The sequence below is a fragment of the Myotis daubentonii genome, chromosome 11, assembly GCF_963259705.1.
Source record: "Myotis daubentonii chromosome 11, mMyoDau2.1, whole genome shotgun sequence".
NCBI lineage: Eukaryota > Metazoa > Chordata > Mammalia > Chiroptera > Vespertilionidae > Myotis > Myotis daubentonii.
In genome coordinates this window covers 79,033,479-79,054,490 of record NC_081850.1, presented here as the reverse complement: position 1 = coordinate 79,054,490, position 21,012 = coordinate 79,033,479, and the positions used below count along the sequence as shown (strand labels likewise).

The window sequence follows — 21,012 nt, the reverse complement described above, 5'->3', positions numbered from 1 at the left end:
CTTCTCTGAGCTCCTGCCATGCCCAGGCCAGCAGGGTACATCGGGGCCACCTGCCATGCGTGGCTACAGGCCTAGGAGGGGGACCTCATGCAGGAGAACAGGCTATTCCTTGACCAGCTGTGGAGCTCTAGATTTCCTCACAGTGGGGACCGCTCATACTTTGGGGAGCTGGCCTGGGCCTACCCCACCAAGCCCATGGCTGTGCTAACTCGGCCTGTTCTGGGCACGGCATTTACAAACCCGGCTCCCGATCAGGAGGGCTTATCCCGAGGAATGTCCTGGCCTGAGATGAAAACTTCCCCTGCTAACAGTCACCTGCCTGTCACTTTGTGTGCAGTGGGCTCTGCTGGGCTTGCACTCAGTCCCTCCCCAGCTTCCTAACAGATGTGCTGCTTTCCCCCAGTCTGTCTGAGTGCGCTGCAGTCACCTGGGGGACTAGTTAAAGCCAGTTCCACGTCCCTCCCACGGGGACCCTGATCACTTGATCCGTGTCGGTGGGGAATGAATGGCATGCTGACCAGCTCCAGTCATGTTGACTCTGCTGTCTCCTGCACAGCCCTCCCCTTCTTGCCACTGCCACTTAGGGAAGGAGTAACACAGTATTGGGTCATGAAATTATTACAGTGGGTTAAAAAGTGAAATCAGCCCTAGCTGGTTTGGCTCAGTGGATAGAGCATCAGCCTGTGGACTGAAGGATCCCAGGTTCGATTCCAGTCAAGGGCACATGCCCAAGTTGTGGGCTCGATCCCCAGTGTGGGGCGTGCAGGAGGCAGCTAAGCAATGATTCTCTCTCATCATTGATGTTTCTATCTCTCTCTCCCTCTCCCTTCCTCTCTGAAATCAATAAAAATATATATTAAAAAGAAGTGAAATTGAATTAGAATCTTTTAGATTTTCTTATATACTTTGTGTACTTGATTTTAATAGAAATCCATGTCTTATTGTGGTTTGTGGTCAAAAAACATTTGAAAGAACACATAATAAACACTATGTGTTAGCTCATCAACAAACAAACAAACATTTGAAAGCCAGCAATAGCCTCTGCCCTTAGAAATGACCCTCCTGTTGGTGCGTGAGCCTGAGTTTCAGAGCAGGGCAGGCTGCCCACCCAGTGCCCAATGACTGTGGGTAAACGCTAGGCCTAGGCCTGCAGCAGCCCCTCCTTGTGTAGTGAGGGAGAAGGGCCTTCAGCAGTTCAAGTTGGTGGTAATCAAAATAAGTTTCATGAAATAGGATTTAGCCTTATCACCTGCAGGGCCTTCTGCTGTTTTCTGTTCTGCTTCATGTTTAACCCACAGAATTGATTTGGGGACCTGCTAATGGGTTGTGACTTGTAGTAACTGTTAGAAGTAGACACACATCTGCCCACCAGTGCCGGCTCGGTCAGGTCTCTCTCTCAGGACTGCCTTTTCTCACCCAGCTCAACCCCATCCCTTTGCATTGTCCACAGAGGATCCTGCAAGGTTGGCTCAGCTCACAGCTCCAGGACTTCCTTCATGAGCTTTTCCTGGACTTCTCAGGAAGTAAACCCTTTATTTCTCCACATTTGACTCGCTCTGTGGTGTGTTGGAGCCCTGGGTGTATGGCTTTCCTTCCTTGGTAGCTTATAAACCACTTGAGGGCAGAGCCTGCATTCCTGTTCAGCCATGGACCTTCTGCGGATCCAGATGCCCAGCGTCAGGCTGGTGGAAAAGCTCAGCCAAATTGCGCTCAATGTGTGGGCGGCCCGGGCCGGCATTCAGTGTTTAACATTGTTTCAATAGGAAAGTGCCTTCTGATGCCAGACGGCTGGCTGAAAGGACAGGCCTCCGCCTCTTTCTCTCCCGTGTGGCCTGTGCCAGTCCTTCCTCCCTGACATGCTGAGGTGGAGGATTCACACAGACGGCAGGAAGGAGGCTGCCTCCTCGGGGCTGATGGTCCTTTATTATTTATTTATTTATTTATTTATTTATTTATTTATTTATTTATTTTAATTGATTTCAGGGAGGAAGGGAGAGATAGAAACATCAACGAAGAGAGAGAATCATTGATCAGCTGCCTCCTGCAGACCCCCTACTGGGGATCGAACCTGCAACCCAGGCAAGTGCCCTGACCGGGAATCAAACCGGGACCCTTCTGTCCGCAGGCCGACGTTCTGTCCACTGAGTCAAACTGGACGGGGTTGTTTGGTCCTTTCAAAAGAACTTCGATTCTAGACTTGAAGAATACCACTGCTGAGGGAGAATAAGGGGAAATGAGATTCCTTCTCGAAAAATGCACACGTTTTCTGCTCTGAGGATTCTAGAGTAAAGCAACAGGGTTGCCCCTAAAGGCACTCCCTGGGGTGGGGTGGGTTTCCTAGTTCTGAACAAGAAAGAGAATTTGGAGTTAGAGGAATGTTATTTGACTGAGTCCAAGGTCCAGGAGAGGGAATCTTGAGCCCTGGCCAATGAGAACTAGATGTTAAAAACATACAGGCCTTTTTGTTACAAATCACAGGCTGTTAAAGGTATAAATCCTCTGACTTCAGAAAACCTCCTCCTCCCAATGCTGTTAGCCGAACCTTGGCAACTTCAGCCATCACTGGAATATATATTCTTCTGCAGCTTGTGGATTTGGAGGCTGTTTAAAAAGTGAAATCAGCCCTAGCTGGTTTGGCTCAGTGGATAGAGCGTCAGCCTGTGGACTGAAGGATCCCAGGTTCGATTCCTGTCAAGGGCACAAGCCCAAGCTGCAGGCTTGGTTCATTCATAATCCCACCTCTCAAGCTGAGAGCGCCAGTGTATAAACTTGGCCTCGCCCCTCGCAGGAGACGGCTGAGATTTCACCACTGATAGTATTTTTAGCCCAGGCGCTAGCGCAGCCAGGAGGGCTTTGATGTGCTGTGCTGTGAGTGCGCCCCTGCTTGGACGTTTCCAGAAGGGGTGATTCACTTTTACAAGCAGTCTTGGCCTGGAAGTCTTTTCTTCTGCTCTTGTGATGACTTGCTCCCCTGGTGATCAAAGCTGTGAACACATCTAATAAACGGCCTGCGTGCTAGGCTTCGGCTTAAAGAAGGGGGAAGGGGGCCTACGGGACGGAGGATGTGCCATCTGAGTCGGAAGCCAGGGGTGGGGACATAGCCCTTCTCTTCTGTCCCAGAGAAAACGGAGAGAATACGGCTGCCTCTCCTCCACTCCGCCCCAAGCCTGGGAGGCCAGAACGGTGCCTTTGGAGAAGTGGTCAATTCAGAGCCTTCTCTGTCTTCAGAAATTTCCCAACCAGCCATTAGCTGCCTCTGCTGCCTCTCTGGCCCCTTGTGAAACACCCAAAGCCTGGAGCTGTTCCTGTAAGCTCAGCTCTCCCTTCACCCTGGGGGGCAACCTGGATTTCCATTCAAGGACCCTGGCACCCGCAGCCGTCCTCCTGCGCGGGGCTCAGATCTCGCGGGGCCTGTTTGCACCCCAGCACTCCTCACTCGGTCTCCCTACAAACCTGGGGGCTCCTTGGAGGGAGGAGCTGTGTCTCCTCTTTCTGAGCCCAGCCCTTTCAAATGCTTGGCATGGAAATATTTGTGGAATGAATGAATGAGAGAAGGCAGACACCATATAGTTCCGCTCTGCACCGTTTCCCTGAGGTGCTAGGGAGGGGAAGGGACTGCAGGTGGCCCCTGTCCCTCCACTTTCTTCACTGGGCAGCGTCCCATGCCGCTGGGATTGTGGCTCCCAGCTCCTCTCCCTGGTGCCTGGGACATAAATAAATGGATATGTGCTCACTGACAAATGAAAATGTTGTTTTTCCTCTGGAAGCCCAGAGGGTGGCCTGACAAATAATGAGTTCCCAGAGTCCCTGAGCGGTGCTGAGTGCAGCTGAGGCCACGGAGTCTCTGCAGCAGCGTCCATGCCACCAGCGCAGGTGCGCCCATCACTGCGGCCTGCCCCCAGCGTGGACTGCTCTGCTGGTGACATGATGCTAAAGAATATGCTTTTGGCCCTTGAGGAGCATTGGAATTCTAAACTGGCACCAGTCCTAACATACAAGTTCCTGAGGGAAGGAGGCTGCTCCAAACAACTCCACCTAAAGGACAAAGGTTAGGGCGGACTCGCTTCCTGCTGCGGCCAGGATCCTGAGATGTGATGTGCCTTGGCCCAGAATAAACTTTTCTGTCCCTCCCCCGCCCCTCTGGTCTCCAGAAGTAAAACTCTGCAGACATCTCTGGCTTTAAGAATCTCTAGGTCAGTTCCAAACAGTAATGGAAAGAACGGCTTGCTGGGCAGAAGGCCTCCCTGCGGACAGGCTGGCTGACCTGGAGTGGCTCACGGCCGTGGTGGGGCCACTGCTGTCTTGCTGTGATGTGTGTGTGACATCACATACGTGGGGTGGGGTGTGGTGTTAGGGCCCTGTGACTTGGTTTTCTCATCTGTCACCTGTTAATAAACTTCCCTGCAGTGTTAGTGTAAGGATCAGGGACAATATGTGGACTTCCTGCCAAGGGCCCGGCTTCTAGTGTGATATTTAAGAACAGGAGCTACTGATCTAGCCATTGAGCTGGGCTCCACAGGGAACACAGCTCTCCATCCAGAGGAGGCCTTTCCTCTCCTCCTGGGGTATCCGTGTGTGATTATCTTTTAATCCTCAGCCCAGGAGATGTTTTTCATTGATTCTAGAGAGAGGGGAAAGAAGAGGGGGGAGAGAAAAACATCAATGTGAGAGAGAAATATTGATCGATTGCCTCCCACATGCACCCCAACTGGGGGATTGAACCCGCAACCTGGACAAGTGCCCTGACCAGGAATCGAACCCAAGGTACTTAGGTGCACGGGAGGAGGCTCAACCAACTGAGCCACACGGGCCAGGGCTGTGTGTTATTTTGCAAGAGGAGGAAGTCTTGGGAAAACTGTGTGGGTGTATTCAGAGCCCTCCCTGAAGGTGGGGGTGCTTCCCAGGAGACCGCCCGCATGCTTTCTTCACATGGAAGCATTTGCTGGAGGCTGAGGCTTCTGTTGAAATCCTATGGGATACTTCAGTTAGTGGCTTCTCCTCTTTTCTTTCTTATGTTGCTGAAAGTTGAGAGGCAGTTGCCCATCAGGTTCAGTTGGATCTAACAGCCCAGACCAGGGGTCCTCAGACTTTTTAAACAGGGGGCCAGTTCACTGTCCCTCAGACCGTTGGAGGGCCGGACTATAGTTTAAAAGAAAACTATGAACAAATTCCTATGCACACTGCACATATCTTATTTTGAAGTAAAAAAACAAAACGGGAACAAATATAATATTTGTATTTGCATGTGGCCCGCGGGCTGTAGTTTGAGGACCCCTGGCCCAGACAGTGTCACCAAGAATTTAACTTCTCCTCATCTCTCTTCTACTGTTTGTAGAATTGGGTTATACTTTTTTTTACTAAAGTATCACATGTAAAAAAGTGCTCAAATCAAGGAACCATCTCTATTTTTAAATTAGTGTGTTAAATAAAAATTGTCCACCCAAAGTGACAGCAGTTATCTCAGAAACACTTGTGCAGCCGCAGATGGTATTTGTGGGATGTGAGGCGCTGCGCTGAGTGACTGTGGAGTCCTTGATTACATCCTCACAACAGCCCAGCGAGGTGAGGCTGGTTCTCCCCGTTGTACAGGTGAGAAAGGCAAGGCCCCAGGAAGCACACTTGTTCGAGTCACACCATTGAGGTTTCACTTCCACCAGAACTGGGGTGCAGTGAGCGTTCACGGGCTATCCTGGGCCATGTGTGGAGGTCAGCATTGCTCCTTGCTACCTTTCACCACAGTAGGATAGGACGTCAGTGCCACCATGTGTGTCCATGGTCCCTGCCACCAAAAAAATCCCTTTGCTTGTTGGGAAGCTGTGCTTGTCAAAGTTTTTCTGCTGGAACACTACTCTACTCTGCACTCCACCTCCAGCGCTTGCCCAGCGTCGTCCCCTCGGTCCATCGTCCAGCCTGTCCCTGTACCAGGATTGGTTAGCGTGAGAGCCTGCAGCACCCACCGGCATGTGGGACCCGGTCCTGGGCCTCCAGCCCAGCCTGAGGGTGAGCAGGCGCCCTCTTCTGTCACAGCCGTGCTGTCTGCCCTTTTGAGAAGAGGCTGAGCATTTCCAAGACCTCAGCAGCACACCCTGAAGCAGTAAGATCAGCCCAGGCCAAGGCGGGGTCTTAAGTCCCAGCCTCCCCAGCTGGGACGCTGAGGGCCAGGCCGGGAGCTGCAGAGCGTGGGAAATGGGAGTCCCAGGGAGGTGTGACGGCCAGAATTGAAGACTCAGTATGAAAAAACACACGAGTACAGTTTCTCATTGTCAGTTTTTCTTCAGTTACTGTTGAAATGATAATATTGTGGATAAATTGGGTTAATTAAAAAATATTTTAAACTTACATTTGGCTCACGTTGTGTTTCTGTTGGATGTTACTGGCCCAGCGAGTCCACTGTCCTCTAGAGACTTAGGGGGGAGGGGAAAGATATGGTTTTTCTCTTGTCTGTTCCTTGGAAGTAGCTTAGACAACAAGCATTCTGTGACCCCAGGTAACCCAAACCGGAGCACCCCACCAGAGAAACTTCTTGATTGAGTTGTCTGTGACTCGTGTGTGGGGACTGCTTGGAGAATCATCATAAACCATAAAGCATCCCATCTCCGTCGCTCTCCGCGCTCTGTGGAGTGGTTGAATGTAGCCGTTGTCAGTCATTACAGAATCTCTCCGTTAACTCTCTGTTCACTAACAAGCACGTAAGTATTTATTTTCACCATGCCAGTTATTGGGCCAAGTGCCAGCTTCCAAAATGAGTAAGAGCTGATTGTCATCAGGATCTCAGGGACCCATGAATAGAACCCCTTTTCTGCTCTGAATTGGGAAAGTTGGGGAAAAAGACGAGAGATGAGAACCAAAATATTACCTTGGTAGCTGCTAAAGGCCTGCTTAAAGGATGAAATTTGCTCTAAGAGCCAGATTAGCTTCCTAATTCCCGAGGCCCAGGATTAGACTACATTGCCCATCCAGTCATAGCCACTCTGCATTGTCAGGCCTTCCCCTGAGGGGCCATCAGCGCGCAGGTTTCTTGTGGATGGGCTCGCTCTCAAAGGTGTGTGGGGCTGGTGGGTGGGGTTGGAAGTGCCACGCGCAGGGTACAGATCTGTAGGGCCTGCAGACCTCTGAAGTGTGTGCTTTTTCTCAGTGAGGATGGGTGCCACAGGAGGCTTCGAGCAGCAGGGCAACAGAACAGGACTGGCATTTTATAAGATCACTCTGGGAGCTGGGTTGAGAAGACTATAGGAAAGCAAGGAGCAGGTACAATGCATTGTTCATTTCAAGGGATAGGATTTTCTTCATCTGACTCGTGAAAATTATGTGGGCTCTTTTTTAGAAGAATTTTTTACCTTTGTGTCTAGCTTATTTCAACTTTTATTGTTGGATATGCCATGTATCAGAAAAGTCCTTATCACATCTATCATAAGTGTGCAGCTTGCAGAATTTTCACAGATGGAACCACCAGTGTAACACAGTCCAATCAAGAAACGGACCATAGCTCTCCCTATGTCCCCTGCCAGTTACCATCCACCCTCACGCATAACCACTACCTTTTTTTTTTTTTTTAAATTATCACCCGAAAATATTTTTCCATTGATTTCTAGAGAGGGTAGAAGAGAGAAGGAAAGACAGAGAGAAATACTGATGTGAGAGAAACACATCGATTGGTTGCCTCCTGCACGTGCCCCGACCAGGGCCCGGGCTGGGGAGGAGCCTGTAACCGAGGTATGTGCCCGGGACCCTTTGTCTGCAGGCTGACGCTCTATCCACTGAGCCAAATTGGCTAGGGCATACCACTACCATGACTCCTAAAATCAGAGGTGAATTTTGCCTGTTGTTGTACCTGTATAATTGGAATCATACAACATATATTTTCTGTGTCTGGCTTCTTTCTGCATTTGTGAGAGTCACTCCTCTTCGATTATTCATTGTCCCGCTGCACGGTGTTCCGCGGCGTGTGAAGCTGCCACCTTTCCCCTCTCCTGGCCACAGGCGCCTGGGTGGTGCTGCTTCCACTCTCCTGGCACGTGTCGCAGGATGAGCTCGCAGGGGCCTCTCTCCAGCTGTGTACCCAGCCGTGGCATCGCGAGCCTGGGGAGCATATGTGCACTGCGGAGCGTGGTGAGCGCCCTTGCTCTTCACCCTCGCCCACACTTAGCACTCCTTTTTTTTAAGATCCGTCCCAGTGTGCGTGTAGTGGTGTCACTTTATGCTTTCAATTTCTTATTTCCTGATGACAGATGGAATTAAGTGCCTTGTCATCTGTTTATTAGCCACTTGGATATCATCTTTTCTGAAATGTCTATTCAATTCCGAATCTTTTAAATTCTTACCAATTAAGCAAGTAGAACAAAGATGATGGCTCTTTCAGAGTGAGCTCAAATCCAAGGTGAAGCCTGGTGTCTTCTGTGGGTGGCAGGGCCCGGGGCCTGGCCTCTTCCCGGCTCGCCACCTCCTTGGCCTGCACCCCGAGCCTCACTCTTGGGCACAGTCCCCGCTGGCCTGCATCCAGCTCACTGCAGCTGCTGAGATCTTATCAGGTTTTAAAGCTCGGACCTTTGACCTAACAATTCCATTTCTAGGAGACTGTCTCACTGTATGGGTGCCCAGGGAGGTCAGCATGAGGCGTGGGTCAGTGCAGCCTTGTTTGAAGAGCAGGCGAGAAACCATCCATCGGGGGCCTGGTATGATGTGTGTGGTCTGCCTTTCAGCCGGGTCATTCAGCCCTCACTGTGCTCGCATGGAGGCATGCCTGCAGCGTGTTGGTAAGGGGAAAAAATACTTCAGCTTTGCCATATGTGGAGCTATGAGGATTTTCACTTTCTATGTTACGTATTTTTGTAGGGCTTGACTTTTTATAATGAGGTGGTTTTACATTTGTTGCTGAAAAAGAAAAGAAAAATACACTTAGTGTTTCCATCAGCACCCACAGTGGAGCCATAGTGCTCAGGAGCCTTCCTGAGCAAATGGATAATAGGACGGATTTCATGTCAGGAGGAGGAGCCTTTGGTGTTGCAAAACTCCAGCTATGATTTTCCTTCTGTGTTAACATGAGTAGCTCTGTGTTGAGTAAGACGGGGCCTTTTAATATGGAAGCTGATGGGGGGAAATGAAACATCAGGTTGCTTTCCTTCTGCTAGGCTGGGAGTGTGTTTAGCTTTTGCCTTATTAAGTGTTGGCAGAAGCCTGGCAGTGTCACCAAATACCAGCAGTGGCTGTTACTTATTGAGCATTTGCTCCGTCAGGCCCTTGGCTCAGTGCTTCCATACGGGACCACCTGGAGTCCTCCTGGGTCCCGAGGTTACGCTTGTTCTGGAGATGAGGAACCTTCGGCTCAGAAAGGCAAGAAGCGTCCAAGTACGTGGCTGAGCTCAGGTTAAAACACAGACTGCCCGACTCCAAAGCCTGCGTGCGCCTGCCATGCCCATGACCCGCTCAGCCCTCCTCTCGTTTTTATCTTTACATTAGTCAGCAAATTCTAGATAAGTGAAAATCTGAAATCCTTGTGTTTAAAACGGTTCTTCCTAATGTCCTCACTTCTGCTCTCTGGTTGTCCTTTTATGCATTTGAGAGAGCGGGTATGGGTTAGGTGAGTGGGGTTGGAGAGATGGAGTCCTTGCCAGCTTTGCACACCTCTGTGCCCGGGATGCTGTAGGAGACGAGGAACTGACAGTGTGGCGTTTATCAAGATGGGCACTGCCAGAGTGTTGTCCACCATGACCCTGACCCCCATCCAGGGTGAAATTGAGCCCCGACAGAAACCAGTGCTAAGTTGGGATCGCAGCTGCTGCCACAAGTGACATTTGAAAGGCCAGTTGATTGCACATTTGTCAGCTGCGGGCAGGGATGGTTGTTAAGCCTGGCCCAGGGGCAAGCTGAAAATGTACGCACCAAACGCTGATACCTGGCAGGCTACTTGGGGCGGACTTGGTTGGCTTTGGTGTGGTTTTGGTTGAGACCTGATTCTGTGAGCTAATGCCTCCCCTCCAGCCATTCTCCTCCTCTCTGGTAGAGGACATGCATCTGAAGGCCTGGGATGGTTGCCCCAGGAAATGCCTGTTCTCATGACCATTTCTACACAAATTGTGAAGCCACACTCTCTGGAAGAAATGAGCAGCAGATGGGTTAGTCATTGGGAGCTCACGACCTTCGGCGGTGTAAATGCCACTGCGTGAGTCTGGCTTCATTTTCTTAAGTTCTGTCAGTGGCCTTTGAAGTCGCTCTCACAGATCTGACAGGTCACAATGAGACACCAGCTGGTGGCATTTTCCTGTGAAAGCGGCTTCTGTTTCCTTTGGTTAGCTGGCCGTGTGGAAGTGTGCGAGTCTGGCAATCCCACATGTTGGTGGGTGTGGAGCCACAGGCCCCTTGCTAGTGGGACCACAGAGTGGACACCCAAGTGGAGAATCCATAAAGTTAAATGCAGTATGTGCTCTATCATCCAGCAATTCTGGTCAGAGAAAACTTACACATGTTCCGATGGCATGTGAGGATGTTCAGGGTAGCGCTGTTTAGAAAGTTGGAAACAATTGCCCGCTGGCAGGAGAGCGGATAGGTAAAGCTGGTCTTACGGGACACAGGGCACCACAGCACCAAGAATGAAAGCACTTACTCTGCTTCCGCAGGGCAGTTGTCAGGCCTACTGGAGAGTGAAACACGGGAGCATAAGAATATTTATAATCTGCTACCATGTATGCGAAGCTCACAGGCTTACACATTAAGCTATACTTAGAGATAAGCTGTCACAAAAAGGAAGGGATAAGCACAAAAGTCAGAATCCTGGGGACCTGTTGTTAGGTTTATTGGGATGCAACCCAATCCTAAGTCAAGGAGCATCTGCATATGTACGTATGAAATCTTCCAAAATTTTGTTTTGATTTCAGTGCTAAAAAATCTCCAAAGACACACCCACACAGAATCTGCAGTGCTACTTCCTAAGGGAATAGTCAGGGGATAATATGAGAGTGGTTGGGGAGGCTTACCTGGCACACTGCCGTAGTGTCAGCACCTGCCCCAGATGACTGATGTGCGTGAGGGACGTGGGAGGAGGGGCGGCCAGTGTGTGTGTGTGTGTGTGTGTGTGTGTGTGTGTGTGTGTGCGCGCGCTCAAGATAACCCTGAGAGAGCTGCCCCCTGTTGCTTTCTTCCACCTGCTGTCACTGGTCATTGTGCTTTATCATCTCTCAGAGGCACAGCTTGAATGACCTTGCAAGGTCACCTGTAACCTGTGTTGCTAACCCATTATTTCAAGGAAAAGGTGACAAGCAACCTCCAAGTAAGAATCTGCCCTGGTCCGTGCTGTCCTTGATTCCAGAGCTGAGGGGGTTGGTGTCATTACAGAGAACCTGCTTTCTCCACTTGCCGTGTCATGTCATGTGTGACAGCTGGCTGTTGGGAGGCTGTCACGTACTCGGAGGAGAGATTTATTGGTAGACCCAGCACTTTATTTAAATGCTGATGTTGAGTCCCAGCTGTGCCCAAGACAGAACTTGGGGCTGTCGCTGGCAGAGCAGAGGGAGTGCTGTGCCTGGGTTCAGTTTGCTCTCAGGGGGAGATGCCCTTAGTTGGTCCTCAGTGGTGACCAGAACCAGCCCTGCAGGTGCAGGAGGAACCTGAGAGGTATTTTGGGGCCTCCACACCTTGCTTGCCTATCCTGGTTTGCCCGTGGTTCTGATGGCACAGATGTAAATCTGGCCAGCACCTCAGCCCCATGCCTGCCCATATAGCAACGCGGGGTAGCAGGCTGGAGGAGTTGGGAGTTGGCTCACCCAGCCCATGTCTCTGAAGACCTTTGACCACCAAAACAAACCAAAGAAATCATGCATCCTGCCTAGACTTCCCCATTTGTGTGTGTTGTTCTTTGCCCTGCTTTCAGTCTTACTTGCCAGGGAGGAAGTCACAGGTTAGTACATTGCTCTAACCTCCCATCTGACTTGGAACCTACCTGGAGAAGGATGTGCTGTGACTTTAGGCTGCTGAGACCAGCATCAGGGGGAGTGCAATGGGCGCAGCGCAGGAGGAGGCCCAGGGTGGGAAACAGATGAACAGGTGAGGGCCGATGAGACCTCTGGTCAGTGCTGGAGGAAGAGGACGGCATTTGTAAAGCCCTCCATTCCTCAGGCCGTGCGTAAGTGGGCAGGGCAGTAGCATAGCTTGATGCAACTTCTGCAGGCAGTTGGTAAAATCAGCGCTCAGAGCTCCATCAGCCTTGCTACTCACCCAAACCATGTGGTTAGGTTAGCTCCCTGCACTGAGCAGGTGCCTGGCCGTGTCTAAGACTGGCAGCCTCTCATTTAATCTGCATCACATTAGCCATCTCAAGAACAGTGTTATCAGTGCCATTTTCCAGACAAGGAAACTTCAGACTTAGAGAAGTGACTTTGAACTATTTTAACCCAAACAGTGTGCCTACAAAGCTCACTCTTTTAACTAGCACATGAATGATTAGATCAGTCACCTCATTTTGAAGTGTAAAGAAGGAAGTATAAACTGTATAGAGGCCCCACCCAGCTTGGGTGGGGAAGAACAGGGCAGAGGGGAGCTGGAGAAATCACACCACCTCAGTTTACCTACTTTGAATCCCTATGTTTTCTTCTAAGAGTTTATAGTTTTAACTCTTAATTTAGGTCTTTAATCCATTTTGAGTTCACTTTTGTGTATGGTGTGAGGTAAGGGCCCAAACTCATTCTTTTGTATGTGAATATCCAGTTGTCCTAGCACTATTTGTTGAAAGAATACTAATTCTCTCATTGTATGGTGTTGACATCCTTATCAAAAATCAATTGGCCATCGACACATAGGATTATTTCTGGATTCTCAATTATTTCTGTTGTTCTACATGCCTCTGCTTATGCCAGTACCATGCTGTCTTGATTTCTCTAACTTTGTAGTAGTAAGTCTTGAAATCAGGAAGTGTGAATCCTCTAACTTTATTCTTCTTTTTCAAGATTGTTTTGGCTATTCTGAGACCCTTGTATTTCCATATTAATATTAGGATTAGATTGCTAATTTCTGCCCCCAACCTACCCACCCACCCCCAAATAGCCAGCTGGGTTTCTAATAAGGATTATATTGAATCTGTAGATCAATTTGTGGTGTTTGGCATTTTAACAATATTAAGTCTTTTGGTTTATGAACATGGGCTGTCTTTCCTTTTATTTAGATTGTCTCTAATGTCTTTCAACAATGTTTAGTAGTTTTCAGTGTGTAAGTCTTGTATTTCTTACGTTAAATTTATGCCTAAGTATTTTATTCTTTTTGATGATATTGTAAATGGAAGCTTTTTAAAATTTCATTTTGGAATATTCATTGCTACTGTATAAAAATGAATTTGATTTTTGCATATTAATCTTATGTCCTCTGACCTTACTGAATTTATGTCTTAGTACTAATAATTTTTTAGTGGCTTGCTTGGGATCTTCCACATACAAGATCATATCCTATCTAATAAAAGAGAAAAATGGTAATTGGCGTACGACGATACCCTTTTCATTGGCTAATCAGGGCTATATGCAAATTAACTGCCAACTAAGATTGGCAGTTAACTGCCAACAAGATGGCGGCTAATTTGCATATGTAGGCACAATGCAGGGAGGCGAAAGGGAAAGCAGGAAGAAGCCCCCTGCCACTGACAGTGATCAGAAACCCAGGGGGGAGCTAAGAGCTGGGGGGCAGGGCAAAGGCGGCCCTGGGGCCGCCTTTGCCCTGCCCCCCAGCCATGATCGGAGAATCAGTGATAGCAGGAAGTAGGGGTGGAGCCAGCGATGGGAGCTGGGCACGGTTGAAGCTGGCAGTCCCAGGAGCTAGGGGTCCCTTGCCTGGGCCTAAAGCGGAGCCCACGATTGCAGGGCCGCTGCAGCTGCGGGTCCCCGCTGCCCGGGCCGGACGCCTCAGCCAGAGGCGTTAGGCCTGGGCAGGGGCGGAGCCTGCAACCGCGGGGAGCTGGGGGTCCCCTGCCCAGGCTTGACACCTCTGCCGGAGGCCTCAGGCCTGGTCAAGGGGCCGATCCGGTGATTGGTGATTGGAGGGTGATGAGGGTCAACTCCTCTGGCCGAGGCATCAGGGCGGAGCCAGGGATTGGGGGGATAAGATGGTCCCCTTGCCCAGGCCTGAAGCCTGGGTGAGAGGCATCAGGCTTGGGCGGGGGGTGGAGCAAGCGATCAGAGGGAGATGGGGGTCCACTGCCCAGGCATGATTCCTGGGCCAGAGGCCTCAGGCCTGGGCGGGGGCCAGAGCCAGTGATCGGGGGGAGATGGGGGTCCCCTGTCCAAGCCTGACACCTCTGGCGGAGGCGTCAGGCCTGGGCAAGGGGCTGATCAGGCGATCGGAGGGTGATGGGGGTCTACGCCTCTGGCCGAGGCATCAGGCCTGGGCAAGGGGCAGAGCCAGCAATTGGAGGGGTCTGGGGGTCCCCTGCCCAGGCCTGACGCCTCTGTCAGAGGCGTCAGGCCTGGGCAAGGGGCCGATCCTGTGATTGGAGGGTGATGGGGGTCAACGCCTGAGGGCTCCCAGTATGTGAGAGGGGGCAGACTGGGCTGAGGGACACTCCCCCCCCCCCACACACACACACCCAGTGCACGAATTTCGTGCACCGGGCCCCTAGTCATCTATAAATAGAGATAGTCTTATATCTTCCTTCCCAATCTGGATGGCTTTTACTGGAATACTGGAGTATAACATCCAATAGGAGTGAGAGGGACGGACACCCCAGTCTTGTTCCTGATCTCAGGAAAAAACCACCCAGGCTTTCACTATGTCCCAGAGGGTTTTGAACACCTTACTTCTATTTCAGCCTCACTGCCAACTCTGAGGCCTTGCCCCTGTCACTTGTTGCAGCTCCTGAACCAAAAGATGAGGGAAGAGGTTGATTCAAAAGGGCCTTTCTCTCTAGTTCATGCCTCCTAGACTTTTGTGAGTCTGCTTTGGTGTTCATTCTCCTTGGCCAGCTTGCTCGAGCTTTGGTTAGATCATCGTACAGACTCCATAAGGACACTTGGGAATATTTGCCAATTCTTTTTCCCTACGTATTTCGACTGACTTGGACTTCCACAGATCTAAACAACCTACCCTAGAGACGGAAAATGCGAATATTGAAACATGTTATCAGAATTGTTTGAAGGGGTCCCTATTCCTCTCCTTTGTAGCTCTGAACAGCTGGGGGGAAGATTCGCGTTGAGACGATGCTCATGTCCACAAAAGGGCGTGAAGTTCCCACCTGCCTCTAACAGTCGTCACCCTCTTTGTTTCCAGACTCCCAGCGTTCTCATCTCTCCTCCTTCACCATGAAGCTGATGGACAAATTCCACTCGCCCAAAATCAAGAGAACGCCATCCAAGAAGGGAAAACCGGCCGACGTGTCTGTGAAGACTCTGGAGAAGCCTGTGAGCAAAGTAAGCTGCCTCTGGCGCCGCCCTGCTTCGGCAGTGAGCGTGTGCGTCCTGCACGCCGTTCCCGGGGACTGAGCTCTGGCACAGACACCTGCTCCACAGTGTTCCAGAGCAGGGGGCCTCCCGCGCTCTTGTGACATGGGAGCCTGTAGGGTGTGAGTGTTTCTCATGTCAATCAGAGTCGAGCTCAGTGGCTAGAACAGTTCTCCTTTTCCAGATGTGCCATCTCTGGGCACTTAAAACAGCTCAATGCATCATGTTCACATTCAAGGTGCTGCCTCCCTGCCCTAGAGAGCCCCACACACTCGGGGACGTTTGTGATGTCCAGAACATCCTTGCTCTGAGACATGCAAAATCCTTGACACCAGAGGTGTCCTCAAGCACTAGTCACCTCAGCAGGGCCAGTCAAGCAGATGTGTTGACATAGCTGTTGATTTCATCAACCCCTTCTTCAGCCTAAAACGGCCATTTCAAGCTCTGTAGGAATCCAGGTTTCCTCTCTTCCAGGAGGCAACAGACAGATTTCTACCAGAGGGCTCCCCTCTCCCCTTGGATCTGGAGCAGCAGGCAGTAGAATTTATGCCCACCAGTGCTGTGGCTTCCAGGTCTCAAAGGCAGAAGGTCAGTGTGATGTTAAGAACATTGGGGTTGCCTTGCCTTCTACTGCAGAATCCTGGCCCATGGTTTTGGGGATGGAAAAACATCTATTACAGTATCATTGTGTTCAATTGGGTGGCAACTGTGGGCTTCATTGTTCAGAAAATAGTCCAAGGGACTTTGGGTAAAAGTAAGTTTATCCAAGCCCCCCTGGTCTTTGGAGAGAGTGCAGTCTCCCCTGGTGACAGCTCGGGGATCCTCTCTGGGGCTGGTTTGGGTGTGCTGCTTGGGCCCAGCGGGTTCTGGAGGAAGTGAGTGATCGCACCTGTCGAGCTCAGCTGTTCCTCCCTTGAGCTGCTAAGATGCTCTGAATCGCAAAGGAAAGGAAGGGCGCCTAAAGTGTCTGGTGCTGTCAGACTGGTGCAGCAGCCACAGACCCAAGTGCTCTGAGAGCCAGGCTGCTTTGGGCCACTGACATTTATCAGCCTTTCCTTAGCCCCATGCAGAGTGCTTCACTCTTGTTCTCTTGCTTAACCCTCAGAACAACCCTGGGAGGTGGAGACTTACTTTGCAGAAAAGGAAGCTGAGGCTGTAGAGATAGTAAATGTTTGGCGAAAGGCGCACAGAGAGGATGGTGGAGCTGAGATTTGAACAAGGTTGTCTGACATCTGAGTCAAAACTCTCGAGGTGCCACCTTTCCTGTTTATGGAAGCCAGAGTTTATATTTCAATATCTCTCAAACGTAAATGTTAACCCCACACATAACTAAACATAAAAACAAAATCAATTTTAGCAATATGAACTAAAAACAAGGCTTGTGGACAAATACTAGTAGGTCCTTAATCCTCTGTGATTGCCAGGGCCCACGGCCATCATCAATCCAGCGCCACTGGCAAAGCCCTGCCCTGCTATGTAAACACATCATTCTTGAATTTGCCAGTGTATCTATTTTTGTTTCCATGTTCAGCAAAATACCTTAAAATCCTAGTTAAAAGTGGAGGAAATAAAGGTCTTAAATCTAAGTCTTTTGTTGAACAATCCTTTTTCCTGCCCCATCTGTTAACAACAGGAGGCTGAAGAGTAAGCGTGAAATGTTGAGTGTTTGCCAGATTGATCCAAATTCCAGATTGAAGAAGAGGAATAAAGTAGATTTGGTCTGCACCAATTATTTTTTATGACGCTCTGTGTAGCAGCCTCTTGGAGCTCAATTTCTTCCTGAAGTCCAGGCAGTGTGTCCGTGTCGTCTCACACTGGTCCAGGCAGCACAGGGTAAAATGATTGACTCACAACTCTGTTCTCCCAGTGAGCTCCGATAAGAGACTGCTTCAGCCACTCAGTTCTTGGGATTCCCTCCCCTTTCTTCCTTATTTCAAGAGAGGTCATGGGGGGTGAGGGAGCGGGGGAGAGATTGCATGCTAAAGTGCCCTTCACTTAGCGGGGCTTCCTGTAAACTCCAGGGCACATTGGGCAATGTTTGGAGACGTGTTTGGTTGTCACAACTAGGAAGGCGAAGCAGGAGCTACAGGATCTGGTGGGAAGAGGCCTGGGATGCTGATAAACATCCCTCAATGCATAGCACAGCCCCCAGCTCCCAGACAAAGAATCACCCGCCCCAGAGTGCCAGTGGGCGCAGCTGAGAAACCCTGTCTGCAGCAGGGAGAAACCGTCTGTAGTGTGATCTTTACCGAAGGAGGAATGTTGCTCGGCTTTTGATCGCCGCCCTTTAAGAAGGGCTGTTACTACTGTGCTCTGCCCCAAGTCACCTGCATGAGACAGCGTGAGTACGACTGTGTTGTGTAAGACAGGACTGGAGGTGTTGGGAAGCTGCCAGAGTGTGTGAACTTGGAAGACTGTCAGAGAAATCTTACAATAAGTCTGACATTTATTACATTAATTATTCATTACTTATTAGCTCTCAGTACTTAGGGAATATTTCCATATACATTGCCTTGTTATTGCAGTTTATATGCATGGCTTTCCTGTTTAAATACATGGGAAGTTGCAGCTCGGGGTCGATACATATACTCAGATTCATCTGCTGCTGCTGGACGGCCTCTGTCCTGGGTGATTTTACATGCTGTCTTATTTACTCCTCACCATAACCATGTGCAAACGCTTTTATTATTCCTAATATACAGAGAGTTGGGAGTCTGGCCCAAGTTTTCCCCCATCAAATCTGTTTTTCCCTTAAATGTTACAAAATATTTCCTTATGCATTCTCATTCGGTCCCCACACCAACCTCTTGATCCCCAGGGCAGGAATTCTCCTCCCCCTTGTGCGGATGAGGAGCCTGGAGCCCTCTGGTGCCAAGCCCAGTGGTGGCTTCGGATGCCCTCCGCAGCACCGCTGCCCTCCTGTAGTTGCCAGGTTTGTTGGGCGATGGTGGTACCCGTCCCCCATGGCAGGCACCGCAGGAGGATGCGTCTGCCCACGGAGGTTCTGGGCTGGGAGCTCCAGCAAAGCCACGCCTCAGGGTCCTGCTTGTAGGGAGTTCTCACCTAGAGCCCATTGGAACTCCCTGACTGACTGCTTTTTTGCAAGAAGCGAGTTGACAGCTGCAGGGGAGGGGAATGCAGTGCTCAGAGGCCTTTAATCTGGGAGTGGGATTTGCCGGGAAGTTAATGGAGGAAACCTGATTCTGCTAAGTTGTCACTCCTTCATTAGGAGCCCAGGGTGCCCGGCTCTTTGCGAGCTCATTTGATCTTCCTACAAAGGACGGGAAAGTTCTTTTTGCTCTGAAGCGCCTGGCCCCTTTTGGATGGCTCCTGGCTTCAGGGCAGCCCCATGCTCCCCAGCAAACCTCTCCTGCTTCCTCCCCACATTTCATTGTGGCGGGCTCCTCCCACGTCCTGATCTGAGATGGCCGGGCTGTGGTCACAGTCCTCTAGCGAGGCTGGCCAGCCATGATTCCAGGCACATTTGGTGTCCCCAGCACCTTGATTCCTTCACACTCGGTTCCTGAGGCCCTGGTTGGGGCGGTGAAGCAGGCAGCTCTTGTCCTGAGGTAGGGAAGCAAGTGCCCAGCCTCTGGGAAGAGGCAGTAAATAAACAGGTATGTTGGAGTGAAAAGAGAGGCTTGGCCCTGACCGGTTTGGCTCAGTGGATAGAGCGTCGGCCTGCGGACTGAAGGGTCCCAGGTTCGATTCCAGTCAAGGGCATGTACCTTGGTTGCGCGCACATCCCCAGTAGGGGGTGTGCAGGAGGCAGCTGATCGATGTTTCTCTCTAATCGATGTTTCTAACTCTCTACCCCTCTCCCTTCCTCTCTGTAAAAAAATCAATAAAATATTTTTTTTAAAAAAAGAAAAGAGAGGCTCGATGGCGGGACTCGGGGTGCTCCCTCTCCCCATGGAGAATTCTGTCTTCGTGTCCACAGAACGCCTTGGGAAGTATCCATTGAGAGAAATTAAATCGGACCTTTGACAATCGTCTGACTAAAGGCACTATTGACTTCTTGATCCCATTTATGTTTTTCTGTTGATATTTCCACTAAATAAGTGCCTCCACTATTGAATTTTTTATTTGAAATGACGTTCTCCATCATTTTAGAGGAAAAGAGGCAGTCAGAGTCATCACTTTTTAGTATATATTATTTAATTATCTGTTTACAGATTATTGTTGAAATCAACTTTTTCTAGAAATTACCCTCTTGCCCACGGTTGCTTTCTTTCTGTCTTCCCCGGACCTCAGAGAGGCCACAGGCGGTGTCCCCTCCTACAGGCCACTCTGCATTCGCATTGACGTGTCATCAGTTCTACTTGAGTAGATGGTCTGTTTGGGGATTTGTCTGTTTCATAGGTTAGCCTTGATTTCCCTTCCCCTGCCAGGCGGCTGGGCCCTGGGCCACTGACGCTGGGGCCGGTCTAGAGAAAGGAATCACTAGCTGTGCCACCCGCTGCACGGACCGCAGGCACCGCAGTCCAGGGGAGGATTGCGTGGGACCCTGACCCCGGGAGGCGCAGGGCTGTTTTCTCGTCCTCTGAGGTGGGCTTTCCTCAGGAGCAGGGCAGCGGGACCAGGAGTGCCAGCCGCACTCGCTGCTCGAGCTGTGATGGGGTCGTGTCCGTCTGCTCTGCTTTTACACACTTTCACCCCAGCTCCACCCCTTCTAACCCTGGGTCTCCAGGTCCTTCGGAGAGCCCGGCACTTCTTTGGGAGGGGGCTGCGTCTCTGGGTTGAATGTAGGAATCTTGTGAGGAGTTCTGGGAGAATGGGTGTGAACACAAGGCCTCCAACCAGTCTCACACAGCCCCCAGGATCCTGGAAAGGCCTGGGTGTCGTGATTAGATTTACTGGATAGATAAGTGCCCTGGGACTTAGCTGTCAGCTCTCTCCCATTCCTACAGCATCGGCAGTTCAGTCCTCGCTGCACTTCACGAGATCAGTGTGCTGTGTCAGGGTGGCAGAGGAGGCCTCCGGCCAGCAGTCTCTTCCGGGAAGGGATTTCAGGAGTCTCTGCACAGCCCTTCTTGGTCCAATCCCCCTCTTTTTCCTTCAGGTCTGGCTTCTGTGTCCTGATTGCGGTCCTTAGAACGCTAATGTGGCTTGGCTGCTGCAGCAAGAAGCCTTTTGCCATTTGCATCAATCTCAAAATAGTTGACAGGAAATTTTATTTTATTTTTTATAAAATAGCTGCCTTTAATGTCTCTCCTTCCTTCTGCTTAACATTTCCTTTCAGAACCTGAGCAAGCTGGAGGAGAAAGAGAAGGAGGTGGTCAGTGCCTTGCGCTACTTTAAGACCATTGTGGACAAAATGGCCATTGACAAGAAGGTGCTGGAGATGCTCCCCGGGTCGGCCAGCAAGGTGCTAGAGGCCATCCTACCCCTGGTGCAGAACGAACCTGGCACCCCGCACAGGTGGGTCGCTCTGAAGCCCTTGGCTATGCCCGACACTAAGGCTTCTTGAAAGGGGAAAGGCGCCCTCTCCCTGCCCCTCGGCTATGGCTCGTTGTTCCTCAGGAGACCGCACAGGGAGGACGAGCTCTGCCATCACTAGGGACAGCCCGTGCAGCCTGGGTCGTTTTGTATTAGTTCATTGGCA

At 50.6% G+C, this 21,012-nt stretch overlaps 1 protein-coding gene across 3 annotated transcripts in view; it reads left to right on the top strand.

Moving 5' to 3' along the window:
• RAPGEF1 (Rap guanine nucleotide exchange factor 1) overlaps positions 1-21,012 on the top strand; it is a 111,090-nt gene that overhangs the window by 35,734 nt on the left and 54,344 nt on the right. For all 3 annotated transcript variants that reach the window (XM_059658360.1, XM_059658362.1, XM_059658361.1), the window contains exons 2-4: positions 15,238-15,377; positions 15,882-15,995; positions 20,650-20,828. In XM_059658360.1, coding sequence (XP_059514343.1) covers positions 15,238-15,377; positions 15,882-15,995; positions 20,650-20,828 — 433 coding nt within the window. The remainder of the gene's footprint in view (positions 1-15,237; positions 15,378-15,881; positions 15,996-20,649; positions 20,829-21,012) is intronic.